The 16983-nt window shown below is 36.6% G+C and overlaps 1 protein-coding gene across 1 annotated transcript; it reads right to left on the minus strand.

Annotated features, from left to right (window-relative positions):
• Nucleotides 1-3: 3 nt before the first annotated feature.
• On the minus strand, nt 4-16036 carry LOC306841654 (uncharacterized protein; the record flags this gene model as incomplete). Its single annotated transcript, XM_079371601.1, has 24 exons — nt 15383-16036; nt 15042-15074; nt 14352-14624; nt 13572-13850; nt 13184-13459; nt 12693-12965; nt 12339-12608; nt 11899-12195; nt 11038-11301; nt 10493-10735; nt 9995-10111; nt 9854-9869; nt 9664-9776; nt 9514-9564; nt 4417-4689; nt 3646-3915; nt 3258-3533; nt 2767-3039; nt 2398-2682; nt 1949-2245; nt 1089-1352; nt 541-786; nt 95-159; nt 4-33 (listed from the first exon to the last, which is right to left on the minus strand). The coding sequence occupies exons 1-24, from the start codon at nt 15531-15533 to the stop codon at nt 4-6; spliced, it is 4935 nt and encodes a 1644-aa protein (XP_079227727.1). The 5' UTR covers nt 15534-16036.
• Between the last annotated feature and the right edge of the window lie 947 nt (nt 16037-16983).

Below are 16983 nucleotides of genomic sequence, written 5' to 3' on the forward strand. Positions count from 1 at the left end.
AATTTAATATGAAGAAGTAAAAGAAGGCCTTACCTTTGGACAAACGATAAGAATACAATAGGAGCAGAAATATTGCAAGTCGCAATATCGCTACTCCACAGATCAGCCCAACAATCACAGGAATTACAGGAGATGAAGAGTCCTCAGGCCGGGGCAATGCTACATGTACACCAGCCATAAAGAAGAACAAACAGTAACTGATACTACAATTATACAAACAGTCCTTCAGCTGATTCAAAGTGTTATTAAATACTTTGATTCATGATGTTTCAGTAAAGACAAAACCACTCAAATGAGTACAAATAATATCCAACATAAATACATAATGTGATCACATATGTACATGTTTGAAATCAGCAATGCTTCATATCAGGACTTTGAAATCCACTGACTCAAACAAAACACTTTAAGACTTTACTGAGTCCAAAAATTAATGTTACTTTTAGTTCAGATACATTTTCTCTTAATTTCCCATTTTAAAGGATACAAAACAAATCCTGGTAAACACTAAAGAAATCCAGTGATTGTTATCTTACTCACCTGTTACTGACATCCAACTCTGAGACGACTCTCTCCCTGAGGTTTGACACTTGTAGAAGCCCTCATCAGACTTTGACACAGCAGAGATATTAAGCTGCTTTCTGGTATCATTTTGAATGAGCTTGTCGTTCAGATAGAAGAAGAACACATTGGATACAGGGTCGTTATGTTTTAATGTGCAGTTCAGAATAACTGAACTTCCTTCAGTCACTGGATGGACAGGGCTCACCAGGATGATATCAAACTCTGTTAAACAGTTGAAGCAAAGAGGATTCAACCAGAGATCATCAGGTTCAAACTTGAAGATTAGCAGACACAGAATAATCCGAATATAATTCTTCTTTTACATCCATGCATTAAAGTGATGATAAATCTGATGTGTGATCTTGTTTACATCTTACTCCTTCTTGTGTTTCAGACTTTGGCATCAGATCAATAAAGATTTACACTCAGACTTTAATCTTTTCTCTTATCTCATTAAGAGAGTAAATTCTCTCCTCAATGTCGATCAGGCAAAAAAATAACTAAAAAAAAGATACAAATCTTACTCTCTTTAGTGATGTTGACAGCGTTGCTGAACTCTCCTAAATCAGACTCACACCAGAATACATGATTTGTTGAGATGTAACTGTCTATTGTGCATGTTGATCCAGTCATTTGACCCAACCTGGAGCAATCGCTCAGGTAGCTGTTTTGTTGAAACCTCACTCTCCACTGAGTAGAGTTCCCCTCACACTTCAGTGAGACAGAATCAAAGATGAAGTGTTGCACTCTTTCAGGACTCACTGTGAGAGATGCTGGTGAGGGCAAATCTAAAGAAAAAAGAAACATGTGGTTTAACAAAGTCCAGCAGTCTAAAGATTAAAAAAGAACACACAACTGAGCTGCTGTTAGATTTTATATCTAATTAAATAGCCAGCTGCTTCTGCTGTCTAAAAATTAAAAGACTTTCTTTGACCTTCCATTTCCAAAGATATGACAGATTAATATTTCATACAGATGTTTCTCCATGGGTAGTTGCGGTCTCACTTTGTGTCTGTGTTTCAGGTCTGTAGCTTTTTCTCATGTTCCATTTATTGTTTTGTCAGGAAAGCCTGAATTAGATTTTTCATACTGTGTGTACATGAGACTGACTACTGACCAACATTACTGTAATCATACAAACCCTCCTGTGGAGACTGTAAGCAGCTATTAATAAGATGCTCAATTATACAAAGTAAAATGTGTATGTATACAAGCTGACGACTCAATGAGAAGTTATTCTCAGAAAGAAAGAGCATGAAATCATCGTGATCAATTCTCATCTTGCTCTTTGATTGTTGACTCACAGAGACAAAAGTCTAAGTTGTTCATAAACATCAAATGAATAAAGATATTATCCTCAAGATAAAGACAGAATCTAACTGACCTCCAGACCAGACAAACTTTGGTTCACTGTAAGGAAAGTAACGCTCTGGATCTCCTCTTCCAGCTCTGCACACATATGCTGCTGTGTGTGTCTGTCCATGAACAATGAAGGAAGACTTTTCACTTTCAGATATCAGCTGGTAGCTGTAGGAGTTGTCAGATAGTTCGGAAGTAGCTTTACAGGTATACCAGTAGAACCTCCATCCTGCTGATGGATGTTTAACCTCACAGTTCAGAGTCACAGAGTCTCCAGCACTCAGCCATAATGGAGACACTGTGAGGACAGGCCGGGGTGGATCTGTTGGAAAAGTGATTATTCAAAGAAATAAATAATCATGTAATGATGGAAAATCAGATATCAGTAAATAAGAACTTGATTTTTTGTTTAATATAAATGAAAAAGTATTTGAATAAACAGTTTAATATGTATTTAATATAAACGTTACTTACGGTTTAAAACTGTTAATGTGATGGGATCGCTCCAATCTGTTGGAGACTGGTCACTTCTTTTTCTGCCCTTACATCTGTAGTTTCCACTGTGTAATGTATTAACACGTCCAATCCTGTATTCCTTTTCACTTGAAGGTTTGAAGAGGATTGAGCTGGTTGTTTTCCACTCGTACTCCCACTCAGCGTCGTCTCCATTCTTTATCTCACATCTTACAGTAATCGACTCGTTATTATAGATTTCAGACCAGTTTGGGTGCAGAGTCACGACAGCCTTGTTTGCAACCGCTAATGTTGAAGAATTCACAGTAAGTATACAAAGATGGAAAAACCTTAAATCGACACCAAATAATATCAATATGCAAGACCTACTTTTTGCCTTTAACTGAACTGAATCACTGTCCTCTGTTTTGAAAGCGGGGTTTCCTCTCTCTCCTCTACACCAGTAGAGTCCCTCCTTAGAGACACGTATTTGTCCAGTCGAGGAGACATCTTTTATGGTTGATGGTTTAGAGGATTTATCTGCTCTGGACCAAAAGTAGTATTCCCAACCAGATGATAAGCTCACAGAGCAGGTCAGGGTCACAGCACCTCCTACTGGAATATCTGTGTCATCAGCCTTCAGTTCAGCCTTTGGTTTTTGTGCTGTTCAGTTTAAAACAGGAAAATAAGAAAGGATTAATATTTTTTTGAATAGCCCTTAATAAAATACCTTAAGGAAATAAATACACATGATTGTCAACCATGAAACGCATTTAATCACTGTGATCTGCACTAAAAACTTTTCTTTTAGTTAATTTCTCAAAGAAGAAATAAAGTCACAAGTCAAATTTGTTTTCATGTTGATTTAAAGTCCATCTTACCTGATACTTTCAGTGTGAGTGGAGTGCTCCACTGTGTTGAGGTAAGTACCTCAGTTTTGTGTTTTCCCTTACACTTGTATTCTCCTTCCCTGCGAACAGTAGCTTTGAATTCAAAGGATTCACTCTGTCTTACAAATCTATCAGAGCTGGTTGTCTCCCACTCATACTCCCACTCAGAGTCTTCTCCACCCTCGATTTCACATGTCAGAGTGATCTTCTCTCCGCTGTATATCTCAGTCCACTGGGGCTGCAGAGTCACAACAGCCCTGTTTGATACTGTTTGTGTTCAAGAGTTCCCAACAAGGACACAATGAGGAGGTAAAAAGAAACATCTTTACCTTTTTATCAAGAAATGTGTGAATAGAAAACAAAAAAACCTTAAACTTACAGATTCTGTTGATAGAGACTGGATCACTGTAATGAGTGAAGTAAGCTGGGTTTCCTCTCCCTCCTTCGCACCTGTAGACTCCTTCCTTGGAGACACTGATTTGTCCATTTGAGAGGTCAACATAATCTTGTGTGTTAATGGATTTGTCTTCTCTGTACCAGATGTACGTCCAGCCAGATGATGAAGGGTTCACGTTACAGGTCAGGGTCACAGCGCCCCCTGCTGGAATGGATGTAATTTCAGCTCTCAGTTCAGCCTTTGGTCTTGTTGCTGTTTGATTTGGAAGCAAAGATGTGAAAAGGTAAATTACTGTGCCTACAGTCAAACTCAAACAGTGCTGCCCTCAGAAGGAAAACATACTTAGTGTCAGGATTTATCTCTTAAATTATGTTACATTTAAAATATATTCATATTAGTTTGATTCCAGCAAAGACCCCATCATGTCTCTATCACTTTAAAAAAAAAAAGACTTTTCTCACTTTGACACCATCAGACTTAGGAGAGCTCGATCAATATCAACAAACATCTTCTTTTGTCAAATGTGAATAACAGATGATCTTTATGAGCAATTATTCAGACACTGATGGAAACTTCAAAGTTCACTGAAGAAATCATAGTGAGACGTATTTTATGCACATTACAAAAGCTGTAATGGTTTCTTAGTTATTTTATCACCAATCTGAAAGGAAAACATAATTAATTACACAGCTCCTTTTAAAAGACTGATTTCTGTTTGTTTAAAGCAAACATTGTCTACATGGTTACACTTACATATTACAGTCAATTCGAAGGGTTCACTCCAGTCTGTGTAGGTAGTATTAGGGTGGCCTCTGCTGCCTACACAGCTGTATTCTCCGTTGTCAGATGAAGTGGGACGGTTAATAATGTATTTATTGTTTGCTATATGTTGGTCTGAGCCTCGTATTTTCCAAAAAAACGTCCACTCATCGTCTCCACCTCCCTCAATCTCACATCTGAGAGTGATCGTCTCACCCAGGAATATTTCGGGCCAGTTGGGAGTAATGGTCACTCGGGGACGGTAACCTGTTCACATCACAAAGACTCAGGAAAGAAACAGGATTGGAAATAAACTAAAAAGAGGAAATGTGACAGTTTTCATCCATAATTCTTATTGTAATGATCTAAATGTTTGTACAATATAACAATGACAATAATGACACAACAATAATGTTGCTAATGGTTTAAAAGTAACGTGTACAGCAGCGTTAAAAGGAGCAGCTGTTAAAGAGAAATAAGAGCTTAAAGAGTCACAACAGTTTCTTGAGATACCAGCAGCTTTCCAAGGTAAGGACAGAATCAGGTCAAAACAGAAAACTAAAATACATAACTTAAAAATATGTTTTAAAAGCAAACTTTCAGGAAGATAAAGTTCACCTTCCAGGACAATTTCTTTGAAAAAGGCAGTGAGATAATATACAAACACAAAACACTACATGAAGATGCTGTTAAAGTGATGAAGTGGGTAAAAAACAGAAATATAAGACAATCACTCACCTTGAGCCAATCCGCGGGGGATCAAATTCAACACTAAAATAAAGATTAATAGTTCATCAGACATCAATCAAAGCAAGATAGAGTTTCATTTTAGACAACTGTTATTATTAAAACACTTGAAAATGAGAAGATTCATCTCAAGGGTTTGGCGGTCTAATTAATTCAAAACATTTTACATAACAAAACCATCGACTATTTACTGTACATGTGTTGCTCAAATATTGTACAAACAGCTAGTTCAGTATCTCCTGTTGTTTTATTCAAACAGCCAAACTTCATGTTCATAGAAACATGACTCAATGTTTGAAATTGACAAAACTTAAGACGCACTGATGTACTCACAGAAAAACCCCAGCACACAACGCAAGGTTTGGTCCATCTTCAACTCCAAAGAGTCAACGAAACTCTGACGCTTAGCTTTTTAAAAAACATTAACTTTGTGTTTGTAATAATGCAGAAGAAAAAAGAGAGGCAAAACAAGAAACAGTTCATTAAAAGGTGAGCACAGTATTTCTCTCTGACTTCTCTTCACTTCCCTTTTACACAAGATTCTGAGACGAGCAGTCGATCAACCACAATAAACCTGTTTACACTTCCTGTCTGCTGCTCCAATAAGAAAGAGATCATGTGAAATGAATTCTGTGAGATGTAAAATAAATCAATTATCGCATAAATAAATAATTATTGCACATCAATGAAACGTAATGCTCAGAACTTTAAGACCACATAAAACAACAAACTATAAATATGATTTCATGCAATAAACAACATGAGTGTCCTTGTTTAATACGTCCTGGTGGTAGAATTATAAAATGAATGTTATTTAAAAACTTACATAAGAAATAATAAGTAAGAGTTCATGTCCTGGTGTGGATCATAATGGAGTACTTTCAAGGTGCTTTTGAGCAAGGCACTGAACCCCCAACCTCTCTGGTGTACTCGTTGTGTAGCAGTGTGTAGCAGCCACACTCTGACATGCTCTCTCCACTAAAGCATGTCCACTGGTCCTGTTTGAACACGTGTGTGAATGTGTGTGAGAAGCATGTCTCTCAATAACAGAGTGTTAAACCAGAATTTCTCTCAGGGATTCAAAAAGTATATGTAATTAAAAAAACAAAAATTATAATTAAAAAAAACTAAAGCCACAGTAAGAGGGTGAAAAAAAAAAACCTCAACATGCAAATGTTCCCACATTGTGGTAGAGATCTAGTTTGTAGTTTGTTTGAAACCCACAACACCAGAAACATGAACTGCTTATTGCCCATGGCTAAATATTATTATTTTTCAGGTTGTTTTCACTAGCAGAAAAAAAGAAGACAAAAAGTTGACAACATGTTTCCTGTAATCTTACATGTAACTTTATTTTCTGCCTCATTTACCATCTAGACGTTTTTCTTTTAGTACTCCGGGAACAGTTGTCCTGATGCTTTCACAGCGGGCTCTAACTCATTGATTATTGGTTTCTTGGGAACTTTGAGTGAAAAGTTGTTTTACTCATCTTAATTAAGCAAAAAGTAAAAACCACAAAACTCAGAACATGAGGGGAACTGAGGACAAATGTAATTCCCCCATGATATAGTTGGTACTTGGTACAGTCTGACTGACCACTTCCTGTTTAAACAGCTCTGCTGCAGGAGGAACATCTTTCACTGACAGCGGCAATGATGTCACTGAAGCAGCAGAATTTACACTATTAATAACTTTGAACAACTTTAGCAGTGTTAAAAATGGGTGGATGCTGAAGTGACCTTGTTCATATAGCAACATTCAAGTTGTGAAAGCAGCTTGATGATGCCGACAATAAAGCAAATAAAATCAACTGTTTATAAGTATACCAATCAAATATGGGAAAGGAGAATGTGTTACTCTCTATCAAATAGAATATACAGTTTCTTTACTGAAATGAAAACAGAGCTGCAAGTTCAAGTTGTTCATATTTTGATATGCCTGATAAATGGGAAAATTATATGTGACCTCTCAGTCAGCATTTTCATTGTTAACAAAAACGTTTTTGTTTTTCAAGGAGCAAATAGGAAATTAACTAACTTGAAAACCACATTAACCTGATTCCTCTCCAAATGGATAATGTACTAATGACTCAATGAGAGGACGACTCTTAAAAAAATGCAAAACAGCAGATTCAGCTTAATATTGATCGAGTCGCTGCTGATGTTACACTAATGAACAAGCACAAGGCCCTTGGTCAGTGTAGAACCCTCATCTGAATAAAGAGGTGCTTTATACCAGAGCAAATGTGTCCCATCACATCTGTGCCATATTAATATTTGCCAGTGGTAACCAGATGGAGTCATGTAGTGCCCCATTATTTTTTAATTTAGAGCCATTCAGAATCCCCACAAAGTCTGATACAGACGAGAAAAAGAGACAGCTGTTGGTGAGAGGCGTAAATGCACAAGGAGAAGTTACAGTGAAAACATAGGTTTAAAAAAAACATGTGGAACGGCTGTGATAGTTAATTAAAAACATGCAGTTACATTTCCTCATTTGAAATAAAAAGATTAGGGGCGCTGATGGCCTTAAACATGTATGAATCATCAGACAAAAATAGGACAGATGAGTATGAAAGACTGAAACTCTTGGTTGTGTTTTGCTTCTGTGACCTACTTAATTAGTTTGAAATGTTTTAGAACTTCATTTTGTTTTGTATGAAATGCTTGAAACTGTGTAACGTAAAATTAGTAGTTCAAGTACTGCACTACACTTTTATGTGACGTAAAAAGGGTAGGTATAAAAAGCTTCAGTACTAAATATTGATTGAGTACACTACTACTACAACTACTAAAAGATGTGTGTCCTTAATGTGTACCATTAAGTTTTACCAGCTCACTTAAATCTCTGCTTTTAAAGAAGAAAACATATGGCTGCTCAAGCGATGCAGAACCTTGGTGATTTTCTGCCACTGAGCTGCGACACTGTAAAAGATGACAATGTTCATAATTTGTATTTCTATATTTTCGAAGGTAAAGAACTCCACATCGTTGATTGATAATGAATAAAAGTAGCACAAAAATAACTTTCTTAAAAGGATGATTTTTTTAAACGTTTGTCTTTATCAGATATGAAAGCTGAAGATAGAAGGGAAATATGGGAAAGAGAGAGTGGGATAACAGACACCACAAAGACCGTATTCTTATTGGCTGGTCTGTCAAAAAGCAAGTAAAACCAAAAGAAACTGTTGTTCCTGTTTAAAAAAATTATTATGATCATTACAGTACTTTAATACGTTAACAATACAAAACTGTTAAATAATGGAGATACAAATTACTGACCCTTCAATATATAAACTATAATGTAAATGATTACGTCTGTTGAAACAGGTCATTAAAGATATAACAGTCATGTTGATGTCTTTCTGAGATCTTTGTAAGGCAACACTGACAAAGAAGCAGATTTTAATCAACTGGATGCTCAAGCTAAAATAAACAGTATCAAGCAGCTGAAACAACTTAAAAAGACAAAAAATAATGACAAGATAAAATCTGTACTTGTAAAGATAAGAAACTTTGTGAAATATTCTGATAATAATTGTAAGCTTTTAGCTAATATGAGTGATTGAATATATATTCTGTCACTCTTACTTAAACAGAAAACAAATCGACTGTATTAATCCTTGAACATTTGTGATAATCGTAAAACAGAGATACAAGTATAAATGTTACTGATGTGAAGATAATCTATGTAATATAATCCGCTCCCTTAAACGCACAATATGTAGAAAGTTATTGGACTGTTTACACTAAAATATCTAAATAAATAAACATTGACTGAACCTGTGTTTTATACATATTTTCTGTTCAGTATTTACATTCCCACAAATATTTCCAACAGTTATCAAAGCAATAGAAATCCTTAATATTATAGTAACTGTGTGGCCGCCATGACAGCACCTCCATGACACACACAACATGTTTATCGTTGCCGTGGAAACACCGGCTGTTGCGTAAAAGACCCCTACATAAATGAGAGGTAACTGCCACCGAAAGCTGCCGAACTGTTGCTGTATGTGCCGCTGTGATAAAAAGATCATGTAAATCAGACGTGGATACATGAGCTCGTCTTTAAACATATTCTCTTCTTCAGGTCTGTTTCACCCGCTTGTCTTCATTATGGTCAACTCCTTTTCAGTGTCTTCAGAGCCTTACTGATTGGTTGACATAATCATCCCCTTTAGAAAAATGAGAATCAAGCAAAAGTTTCTTCATCAATGTTTGTAAGGACGAGTGTCGTATAAATTCATGAATTCATGACAAACATAAAACAACTTTGAGAGACATTTTCCTTCAATTTAAAATATATCTCCTACAGTGTGTATTAAATAAAAAAGGACAGTACCAGCGTTGTTGTCCTCAGAGATTTGGAGTGTTTCGTAGACACTGGCATCACCTGTATGAGAAATGAAAACCAAAAGTCATTCTGATCCCATTTTGGATCCATATATTCTGAAAACTCTGTGTAAACACACAATACCAATGAAAAGCTTACCGTGCAGGAGAGTAGCGTATATGTCAGGTTGAGCCACATTCTGGTAAAGTTCATGACTTCTGGCAGAGTCCTGGTTGTTACTCTCAGACTGGCTGAGCCTTAAACATGCAGCACTGACATGTATTACATTTAGCAGCATGGCTTCAATTACTGTTATATTTAAAATAATTAAAGAGAGAGTTGAACCTACCTCCTGAAGCATGAGTCTGTGAAAAAGACATGTTACACTGTGTTTTACTTCATGTAAACCACACTGCTAATCTCTGTCAGTACAAAACTACATTTAATATAAATAAATAATTTAATATGAAGAAGTAAAAGAAGGCCTTACCTTTGGACTGACGAGAACAATACAATAGGAGCAGAAATATTGCAAACGCTACTCCACAGATCAGCCCAACAATCACAGGAATTACAGGAGATGAAGAGTCCTCAGGCCGGGGCAATGCTACATGTACACCAGCCATAAAGATGAACAAACAGTAACTGATACTACAATTATACAAACAGTCCTTCAGCTGATTCAAAGTGTTATTAAATACTTTGATTCATGATGTTTCAGTAAAGACAAAACCACTCAAATGAGTACAAATAATATCCAACATAAATACATAATGTGATCACATATGTACATGTTTGAAATCAGCAATGCTTCATATGAGGACTTTGAAATCCACTGACTCAAACAAAACACTTTAAGACTTTACTGAGTCCAAAAATTAATGTTACTTTTAGTTCAGATACATTTTCTCTTAATTTCCCATTTTAAAGGTTACAATACAAATCCTGGTAAACACTAAAGAAATCCAGTGATTGTTATCTTACTCACCTGTTACTGACATCCAACTCTGAGACGACTCTCTCCCTGAGGTTTGACACTTGTAGAAGCCCTCATCAGACTTTGACACAGCAGAGATATTAAGCTGCTTTCTGGTATCATTTTGAATGAGTTTGTCGTTCAGATAGAAGAACACATAGGAAACGTTATCTCTGTGTCTTAATGTGCAGCTCAGAATAACTGAACTTCCTTCAGTCACTGGATGGACAGGGCTCACCAGGATGATATCAGACTCTGTTAAACAGTTGAAGCAAAGAGGATTCAACCAGAGATCATCAGGTTCAAACTTGAAAATAAGCAGACACAGAATAATCCGACTATAATTCTTCTTTTACAGCCATGCATTAAAGTCATGATAAATCTGATGTGTGATCTTGTTTACATCTTACTCCTTCTTGTGTTTCAGACTTTGGCATCAGATCAATAAAGATTTACACTCAGACTTTAATCTTTTCTCTTATCTCATTAAGAGAGTAAATTCTCTTCTCAATGTCGATCAGGCAAAAAAATAAATAAAAAAAAGATACAAATCTTACTCTCTTTAGTGATGTTGACAGCGTTGCTGAACTCCCCTAAATCAGACTCACACCAGAATACATGATTTGTTGAGATGTAACTGTGTATTGTACATGTTGATCCAGTCATTTGACCCAACCAGGAGCAATCTCTCAGGTAGCTGTCTTGTTGAAACCTCACTCTCCACTGAGTAGAGTTCCCCTCACACTTCAGTGAGACAGAATCAGAGGTGAAGTGTTGCGCTCTTTCAGGACTCACTGTGAGAGATGCTGGTGAGGGCAAATCTGAAGAAAAAACAAACAAGGAGTTTAACAAAGTCCAGCAGTCCAAAGATTAAAAAAAGAACACACAACTTAGCTGCTGTTGGATTTTATATCTAATTAAATAGCCAGCTGCTTCTGCTGTCTAAAAATTAAAAGACTTTCTTTGACCTTCCATTTCCAAAGATATGACAGATGGACATTTCATACAGATGTTTCTCCATGGGTAGTTGCTGTCTTACTTTGTGTCTGTGTTTCAGGTCTGTAGCTTTTTCTCATGTTCCATTTATTGTTTTGTCAGGAAAGCCTGAATTAGACTTTTCATATTGTGTGTACATGAGACTGACTACTGACCAACATTACTGTAATCATACAAACCCTCCTGTGGAGACTGTAAGCAGTTATTAATAAGATGCTCAATTATACAAAGTAAAATGTGTATGTATACAAGCTGACGACTCAATGAAAAGTTATTCACAGAAAGAAAGAGCATGAAGTCATCGTGATCAATTCTCATCTTGCTCTTTGATTGTTGACTCACAGAGACAGAAGTCTAAGTTGTTCATAAACATCAAATGAATAAAGATATTATTCTCAAGATAAAGACAGAATCTAACTGACCTCCAGACCAGACAAACTTTGGTTCACTGTAAGGAAAGTAACGCTCTGGATCTCCTCTTCCAGCTCTGCACACATATGCTGCTGTGTGTGTCTGTCCATGAACAATGAAGGAAGACTTTTCACTTTCAGATAGCAGCTGGTAGCTGTAGGAGTTGTAAGATAGTTTGGAAGTAGCTTTACAGGTATACCAGTAGACTCTCCATCCTGCTGATGGATGTTTAACCTCACAGTTCAGAGTCACAGAGTCTCCAGCACTCAGCCATAATGGAGACACTGTGAGGACAGGCCGGGGTGGATCTGTTGGAACAGTGATCATTAGATGAAATAACTAATCCTGTAATGATGGAAAATCAGATATCAGTAAATAAGAACTTGATTATTTTCATAAGAAAGTTCTTGAATAAACAGTTTAATATGTATTTAAAATAAACGTTACTTACAATATAAAACTGTTAATGTGATGGGATCGCTCCAATCTGTTGGAGACTGGTCACTTCTTTTTCTGCCCTTACAACTGTAGTTTCCACTGTATAATTCATAAGCAGCTCCAATCCTGTATTCCTTTTCACTTGAAGGTTTGAAGTAGCTGGTTGTTTTCCACTCGTACTCCCACTCAGCGTCGTCTCCATCCTTGATGTCACATCTTACAGTAATCGACTCGTCATAGTACATTTCAGACCAGTTTGGGTGCAGAGTCACGACAGCAACCGCTAATGTTCAAGAATTCACAGTAAGTATACAAAGATGAAAAAACCTTAAATCTACACCAAATAATGTCAATATGCAAGACTTACTTTTTTCCTTTAACTGAACTGAATCACTGTCCTCTGTTTCGTACGCTGGGTTTCCTCTCGCTCCTCTACACCAGTAGAGTCCCTCCTTAGAGACACGTATTTGTCCAGTCGAGGAGACATCTTTTATGGTTGATGGTTTAGAGGATTTATCTGCTTTGTACCAAAAGTAGTATTCCCAACCAGATGATAAGCTCACAGAGCAGGTCAGGGTCACAGCACCTCCTACTGGAATATCTGTGTCATCAGCCTTCAGTTCAGCCTTTGGTTTTTGTGCTGTTCAGTTTAAAACAGGGAAATAAGAAAGGATTAGTGTTTCTTTAAATAGCCCTTAATAAAATACCTTAAGGAAATAAATACACATGAACGTCAACCATGAAACGCATTTAATCACTGTTATCTGCACTAAAAACTTCTCTTTTAGTTAATTTCTCAAAGAAGAAATAAAGTCACAAGTCAAACTTGTTTTCATGTTGATTTAAAGTCCATCTTACCTGATACTTTCAGTGTGAGTGGAGTGCTCCACTCTGTTGAGGTAAGTACCTCAGTTTTGTGTTTTCCCTTACACTTGTATTCTCCATCACTGTAAACAGTAGCACTGAATTCAAAGGATTCACTCTGTCTTACAGATCTATCAAAGCTGGTTGTCTCCCACTCATACTCCCACTCAGAGTCTTCTCCACCCTCGATTTCACATGTCAGAGTGATCTTCTCTCCGCTGTATATCTCAGTCCACTGGGGCTGCAGAGTCACAACAGCCCTGTTTGATACTGTTTGTGTTCAAGAGTTCCCAACAAGGACACAATGAGGAGGTAAAAAGAAACATCTTTACCTTTTTATCAAGAAATGTGTGAATAGAAAACAAAAAAACCTTAAACTTACAGATTCTGTTGATAGAGACTGAATCACTGTACTCTGTGTAGTAAGCTGGGTTTCCTCTCCCTCCTTCGCACCTGTAGACTCCTTCCTTGGAGACAATGATTTGTCCATTTGAGAGGTCAACAAAATCTTCTCTGATGGGGAAAACAGGGGATTTGTCTTCTCTGTACCAGATGTACGTCCAGCCAGAGGATGAAGGGTTCACGTTACAGGTCAGGGTCACAGCGCCCCCTGCTGGAATGGATGTAATTTCAGCTCTCAGTTCAGCCTTTGGTTTTATTGCTGTTTGATTTGGAAACAAAGATGTGAAAAGGTAAATTACTGTGCCTACAGTCACACTCAAACAGTGCTGCCCTCAGAAGGAAAACATACTTAGTGTCAGGATTTATCTCTTAAATTATGTTACATTTAAAATATATACATATTAGTTTGATTCCAGAAAAGACCCCATCATGTCTGTATCACTTTAAAAAAAAAAAGACTTTTCTCACTTTGACACCATCAGACTTAGGAGAGCTCGATCAATATCAACAAACATCTTCTTTTGTCAAATGTGAATAACAGATGATCTCTATGAGCAATTATTCAGACACTGATGGAAACTTCAAAGTTCACTGAATAAATCATAGTGAGACATATTTTATGCACATTACAAAAGCTGTAATGGTTTCTTAGTTATTTCATCACCAATCTGAAAGGAAAACATAATTAATTACACAGCTCCTTTTAAAAGACTGATTTCTGTTTGTTTAAAGCAAACATTGTCTACATGGTTACACTTACATATTACAGTCAATTCGAAGGGTTCACTCCAGTCTGTGTAGGTAGTATTAGGGTGGACTCTTCTGCCTGAACAGCTGTATTCTCCGTTGTCAGATGAAGTGGGACGGTTAATAATGTATTTATTGTTTGCTTTATGTTGGTCTGAGCCTCGTATTTTCCAATAAAACGTCCACTCATCGTCTCCACCTCCCTCAATCTCACATCTGAGAGTGATCATCTCACCCAGGAATATTTCGGGCCAGTTGGGAGTAACGGTCACTCGGGGACGGTTACCTGTTCACATCACAAAGACTCAGGAAAGAAACAGGATTGGAAATAAACTAAAAAGAGAAAATGTGACAGTTTTCATCCATAATTCTTATTGTAATGATCTAAATGTTTGTACAATATAACAATGACAATAATGACACAACAATAATGTTGCACATGGTTTAAAAGTAATGTGTACAGCAGTGTTAAAAGGAGCAGCTGTTAAAGAGAAATAAGAGCTTACAGAGTCACAACAGTTTCTTGAGATACCAGCAGCTTTCCAAGGTAAGGACAGAATCAGGTCAAAACAGAAAACTAAAATACATAACTTAAAAATACATGTTTTAAAAGCAAACTTTCAGGAAGATAAAGTTCACCTTCCAGGAGGACGCTGTTAAAGTGAAGTAGCTAAAAAAGTAGAAATATAAGACAATCACTCACCTTGAGCCAATCCGCGGGGGATCAAATTCAGCACTAAAACAAGATTAATAGTTCATTAGACATCAATCAAAGCAAGATAGAGTTTCATTTTAGACAACTGTTATTATTAAAACACTTGAAAATGAGAAGATTCATCTCAAGGGTTTGGCGGTCTAATTAATTCAAAGCTTGTTACATAACAAAACCATCGACTATTTACTGTACATGTGTTGCTCAAATATTGTACAAACAGCTAGTTCAGTATCTCCTGTTGTTTTATTCAAACAGCCAAACTTCATGTTCATAGAAACATGACTCAATGTTTGAAATTGACAAAACTTAAGACGCACTGATGTACTCACAGAAAAACCCGAGCACACAACGCAAGGTTTGGTCCATCTTCACCTCCAAAGTGTCAACGAAACTCTGATGCTTAGCTTTTACAAAAAAAATCAACTTTGTATTTGTAATAATGCAGAAGAAAAAAGAGAGGCAAAACAAGGAACAGTTCATTAAAAGGTGAGTATTTCTCTCTGACTTCTCTTCACTTCCCTTTTACACAAGATTCTGAGACGAGCAGTTCATCAACCACAATAAACCTGTTTACACTTCCTGTCTGCTGCTCCAATAAGAAAGAGATCATGTGAAATGGATTCTGTGAGATGTAAAATAAATCAAATATGGCATGAATAAATAATTATTGCACATCAATGAAACGTAATGCTCAGAACTGTAAGACCACATAAAACAACAAACTATAAATATGATTTCATGCAATAAACAATATGAGTGTCCTTGTTTAATACGTCCTGGTGGTAGAATTATAAAATGAATGTTATTTAAAAACTTACATAAGAAATAATAAGTAAGACTTCATGTCCCGGTGTGGATCATAATGGAGTACTTTCAAGGTGCTTTTGAGCAAGGCACTGAACCCCCAACCTCTCTGGTGTACTCGTTGTGTAGCAGTGTGTAGCAGCCACACTCTGACATGCTCTCTCCACTAAAGCATGTCCACTGGTCCTGTTTGAACACGTGTGTGAATGTGTGTGAGAAGCATGTCTCTCAATAACAGAGTGTTAAACCAGAATTTCTCTCAGGGATTCAAAAAGTATATGTAATTAAAAAAACAAAAATTATAATTAAAAAAAACTAAAGCCACAGTAAGAGGGTGAAAAAAAAAAACCTCAACATGCAAATGTTCCCACATTGTGGTAGAGATCTAGTTTGTAGTTTGTTTGAAACCCACAACACCAGAAACATGAACTGCTTATTGCCCATGGCTAAATATTATTATTTTTCAGGTTGTTTTCACGAGCAGAAAAAAAGAAGACAAAAAGTTGACAACATGTTTCCTGTAATCTTACATGTAACTTTATTTTCTGCCTCATTTACCATCTAGACGTTTTTCTTTTAGTACTCCGGGAACAGTTGTCCTGATGCTTTCACAGCGGGCTCTAACTCATTGATTATTGGTTTCTTGGGAACTTTGAGTGAAAAGTTGTTTTACTCATCTTAATTAAGCAAAAAGTAAAAACCACAAAACTCAGAACATGAGGGGAACTGAGGACAAATGTAATTCCCCCATGATATAGTTGGTACTTGGTAAAGTCTGACTGACCACTTCCTGTTTAAACAGCTCTGCTGCAGGAGGCACATCTTTCACTGACAGCGGCAATGATGTCACTGAAGCAGCAGAATTTACACTATTAATAACTTTGAACAACTTTAGCAGTGTGAAAAATGGGTGGATGCTGAAGTGACCTTGTTCATATAGCAACATTCAAGTTGTGAAAGCAGCTTGATGATGCCGACAATAAAGCAAATAAAATCAACTGTTTATAAGTATACCAATCAAATATGGGAAAGGAGAATGTGTTACTCTCTATCAAATAGAATATACAGTTTCTTTACTGAAATGAAAACAGAGCTGCAAGTTCAAGTTGTTCATATTTTGATATGC

This window comes from Symphodus melops, assembly GCF_947650265.1.
Source record: "Symphodus melops genome assembly, chromosome: 20".
Classification (NCBI taxonomy): Eukaryota; Metazoa; Chordata; class Actinopteri; order Labriformes; family Labridae; genus Symphodus; species Symphodus melops.